Source organism: Mus musculus, chromosome 6, assembly GCF_000001635.26.
Source record: "Mus musculus strain C57BL/6J chromosome 6, GRCm38.p6 C57BL/6J".
Lineage (NCBI taxonomy): Eukaryota > Metazoa > Chordata > Mammalia > Rodentia > Muridae > Mus > Mus musculus.
In genome coordinates this window covers 13,867,054-13,871,568 of record NC_000072.6, presented here as the reverse complement: position 1 = coordinate 13,871,568, position 4,515 = coordinate 13,867,054, and the positions used below count along the sequence as shown (strand labels likewise).

Here is a 4,515-nt window from a genome sequence, read left to right as displayed (position 1 = left end):
GTGGTCTATCCCTCAGTCAGGGATCCCAGAGCGCGCTGTGCATGACGGGAGTAGGCAGCAGGGCTTGTGGGAAATGTAGTCTGGCGACACCGCCCTGCTCTCCATTCCTGTAATGGCTGCTTTCGGTCCGGTAAGGTACAAACTCCGCTCCCGGGGATTCCAGGATTGATTCTCCTAGTGTACTTGCACAACCCAACAAATTTGCACCCTCCCAGGGCGAAGGAATTCCAGATCTTTATGTTAGATCTTGGGATGAATTTGCTTCTCGGCTTGGTTTCATTTAGCAATCTGTGTGTGAGAACTAACTTTAAATCTAGTAGTCTCTTTTTGAAGGAACTGTTAGGGAGTGTTTTCTGTACTCGTTACCAATTTCTGTCCTTGCTGTTCGTTTCTCACTGACTCTAGCTTCCTCTTTAAAATAGGCTGTGTCACGAGTAACCTCTTAGCCTCAGCATCCGGAAGTTCCAAAGAGAATATTTCACGTTGGGTAGAATTACTTATACCCTTGTTTCGGTAAGTCTTATTAATTCCTTACAACTTCACAGAGTCACGTGTTGTGTTGAATTTTCTAGATAAGAGACATGCTAATAAAATGTGACTTTTACCTGTTAGGGTATTTTATTTGGCAAGTATCTTATGCATTTTTCCCTCTCTTTTCTAATGATAACCTAAAATGACTGTCTTTAGTTTTGTCATCTTAAACTGACATCTGAAATGATTCACAAATTCCAGTCTAAAAGATTGTTTTATATTAATATTGTCATTCAAAAAAAAAAAAATAAGGCTTTTTTTTTTAACAGTTTCTTTTGTTCGGTGTTTAACTTCTAGGCAAGTTCAGCCCTCCAGATCCTAGCATCATGAATTCAGTTTCAACGCAATTGATCTTAGTCCTCGCTTCGCTGCTTTTGATCCTGCCTGTTGTTGAAGCAGTGGAAGCTGGAGACGCGATTGCACTCTTATTAGGTGTGGTTCTCAGCATTACCGGCATCTGTGCTTGCTTGGGGATATACGCAAGAAAGCGAAATGGACAGATGTGACTCTGAAGGACTCTTCTGAATTAGACTGCACCCTGACCAGTGTGCTGAAAACCATTGTTCTGTTGAGGCCGACCCCAAGATTTGATCTCTCCCGTTCTCAGCAAGAGGGTTACAGTTAGCTGAGAGTTAACACTCTCAGTTAAGAGATGCTTTCACGTTCATACTTGTTTCTTCTACAATGGGGGCAGATGGGAGTGGAGGGCAGATGGGAGTGGAGGGCGGCTCTTAACAACAAAGAGTGCACTAATAATGTGGCCCATAACTTGTATTTGCTGCTTGGGAAGGGGCCAAAGTGAGAGGGCTTAAGTTTGCAAAAGTATTATTTCATACTTTCAAGTTGTCAGAGCACATGGAATTGGAAGATGGAAGTATTTGTTCAGAATCTAGTAAATCTATATTGTTATAATCACTGCCTCTTGCATTCTGGGGATCTCTCTCTCTCACTCTCACTCTCACTCTCTCAGAGAACCGGTTGGGGTGGGTTTTGGATTTGTTTTATTGTTGTTACTGGTTTTCTTTTTTTTTAATGCTTCTGTTTTTATCTCGCAAGTTGATATTGTACTTAGATCTTAGCCAAAAACTTTTATCTCTGAGAAAAAGTTTAATAAAAATGTACTAAACATATCTAATACTAAAATAGAGAAAATATTTGTTAAAAGATAACTTTACATTGAGTATCTTCTCCTTGTGAGATGTATTGTATCAAATACATAGCCATTATGCCATCAGTTCACCTATTGTTTTGGTCTGCTTGTATCTATGAGCTAATTATTTATAATCTGAGTGAAAAGGGACTGGTTATGTTACCTTAAAGGATCACCATGGGCAAGAAATGGGCATCTTTGAGATAGACGAGGATTCTGATAGAAAATCCACAAATAGGAAAGGAAGTGTTTTGATTTGTACACCAGCTAAAAAGGTGTACCCTCTTTGCCCTAGTAATTCCAAGAGTCCCCAAACCAATAGATTACAGAGATTTTTAATTCACATTTTTGGGCCCAGGACAAATATTCTGGCTAGAATTTAAATTAGAATGTTATAGTTTCAAGAAAAACTACTCAAACTGTTAGTACCCAAGAGTCACTTCAGGTCCTTTTGTTCCAAACAGAACTTTTAATTCTGTCTGTATTGCATAGAAGTTGAGAAAGTGGAACCTGAAGACCCAAGCTTGGCAAGGATCTTCAGGCCTTTGTTTGATTCTGAAGAATGAAATAGTCTCAGTAAGTCAAAGTAGTCTATGTTCTCAAAGTAGATAATCCAGCTGTTCCCCAAAATGCCTTGTCCAGTCTCACTCTCCAGATGCCCTTACAGGCCTTGGCTTTTGTCAGGAAGCAGGCTGTGGCCAATAAAATTTAGTGTGCAGACCCTTTCCCCACTGAACTGATGTGGCATGCCTGAGAGTTCCAGTTAACAGTAAGAAGTAGTAAGGAATGCTTACATTATAAAGACATGGAAACCAAATGGGTTTACTGGTTTTTTTTTGGAAGGTATTTTATCTTTTCACCAGAGAAAAGGCTAACAGTCTTTGTTTGGGTAAATTGGCATTTAATAAAACGTGTTCATGCATGCTTAGGAAAAAAAAGAACATGCAGGTGGCAGGACAGCTGTCATCTTTTGTCCACCAGCTCATTGGAGCAGATTTAGAAAGGAAGCCTTCTCTTCCTTGCCAGTCTCAACTTCTCTGGGATGGGGAAAATCTAACGTAAAGCCCATTATAAGCCGAAGTCATTTAATCACCTCCTGTTTTCCTACAGGAAAACAGTCTTTACTGACAGTGTGTTTCCAAAACTACTCCAAAGAATGTTTTCAACAATGGCCATTTCTTATTTTATCCTTAAAAGCAGAGGTAGAGGGATATGCTTTCTAAACATTTTAGCTTCACTGGGCCAAGGAGATGACTCAGTGGATAAAGGCGAATTCCTTTACTGATGACCTACCTGAGCTGGATCCTCAGCATCCACATCAAGGAAGAAAAGAACCAACTCCCACAGCCGACAACACCCTGACCACCATACGTGTTCCCAACATCTCACATATACACTAAATAATTAGTGCTTAATAGAATTAAAAGTGAGAAGGGAGGAGCTTCATTTCTTACTTAGACGATAAGATTTTGCTTAAACACAAAAACCTGGGCTGGACAGATGGCTCCATTGATAACAATGCTTCCTGTACAAGCATGAAGATCTAACACCCCTATAAAACCTGGGCAGCAGCACATGGGTTAAAATCTCCACCCCAGGGATAGAGACAGGTGTGTCCCTGGGCCTTCCTGCCCAGCCACTAGCCACTGCACTGAGTTTCAGATTCATGGAGAAGCCCTGCTCTCAAAAATAAGCCTGAGTGAGGAATAGGTTCGGTGCTCTGTCCTTCTTATGTGCACACTCATACTGTGCGCACACACAAACACACACACACACAAAGTCTTAGGGTGGATCTTAACCACCAGCTCCTTTGAGAATCTGATAAATACTTTTGATTATTATTTTTCCCTAACTAAATATCCACACATGCTCACATCTTCAGATTAGTTCACAAAACTTGCAGAGCTAAAACCCATCTAGGAATCGACAGTTAAGAATCTCTGGTTTGCTTGTTCATTTGTTCCCCAAGTTCAAATTCTTTCCAATTGCACAGTTCATTACATTGCTTGCAGAGAGAACAGCGGTAGGATTGACAGGTGTCCCTCGGGTGCCTGGCCCAGAGTCTGATGTATGATAAATGGTCTGCTAGTTAGATGGGCTGAGTTTAGTTTTGAAAGCCAGAAACAGTCAATAAAGAATTTAAGGTCTTTGTCAATATTTTTTATTTCTGCCCCATAGCTTTCAGGGCTTTAATTTTACTCTTCAGCAGGTAAAATGTATCGTGTATTGGCCTGGGCATCTTTAGTTCATTCTAGATGGGATTTTCTAAGTTCTTAAATTTAGAAGATTTTTGATGTTCTTGTTGTTGTTTTGTTTGTTTGTTTTATTTTTTATTAGATATTTTCTTTATTTACATTTCAAATGTTATCCCCTTTCCTGGTTTCCCCTCTGAAAATCCACTATCCCCTCCCTAACTATCTGATTACCAACCCACCCACTCCAGCTTCCTGGCCCTGGCATTCCCCTATACTGGGGCATAGAACCTTCACAGGACCAAGGGCCTCTCCTCCCATTGATGACTCACTAGGCTATCCTCTGCTACATATGCAGCTAGAGCCAGGAGTCCCACCATGTGTTTTCTTTGGTTGGTGGTTTAGTCCCAGGGAGTCCCAGGGGTACTGGTTAGTTCATATTATGCTGGGGACAGCATACAATGACTGGGACTTCCTGCAGTAGGCCATGATGGAGACACCTCAGAAGCCCACTGTAGCTCCTTGTAGAAAAGGATGGCATCCGGGACCCTTAGAAGCAGAAGACACATCCCTCCAAGGGACCTGCCATCTGAAATAAGGGACTGCCTGCAGTAGGCCGGGATGGAGACATCTCAGTAGCCC

General features: G+C 41.3%; 1 protein-coding gene across 1 annotated transcript; it reads left to right on the top strand.

Moving 5' to 3' along the window:
• The first annotated feature begins 50 nt into the window (after window positions 1–50).
• On the top strand, window positions 51–3,834 carry 2610001J05Rik (RIKEN cDNA 2610001J05 gene). Its single transcript, NM_001352887.1, has 3 exons — window positions 51–130; window positions 423–513; window positions 829–3,834. The coding sequence occupies exon 3, from the start codon at window positions 858–860 to the stop codon at window positions 1,035–1,037; it is 180 nt and encodes a 59-aa protein (NP_001339816.1). The 5' UTR covers window positions 51–130; window positions 423–513; window positions 829–857; the 3' UTR covers window positions 1,038–3,834.
• Window positions 3,835–4,515: the final 681 nt, after the last annotated feature.

What these genes read in the sequence shown, in the direction of transcription:
- 2610001J05Rik (NM_001352887.1), top strand. Translation starts at nt 858, where the DNA reads ATGAATTCAGTTTCAACGCAATTGATCTTAGTCCTCGCTTCGCTGCTT.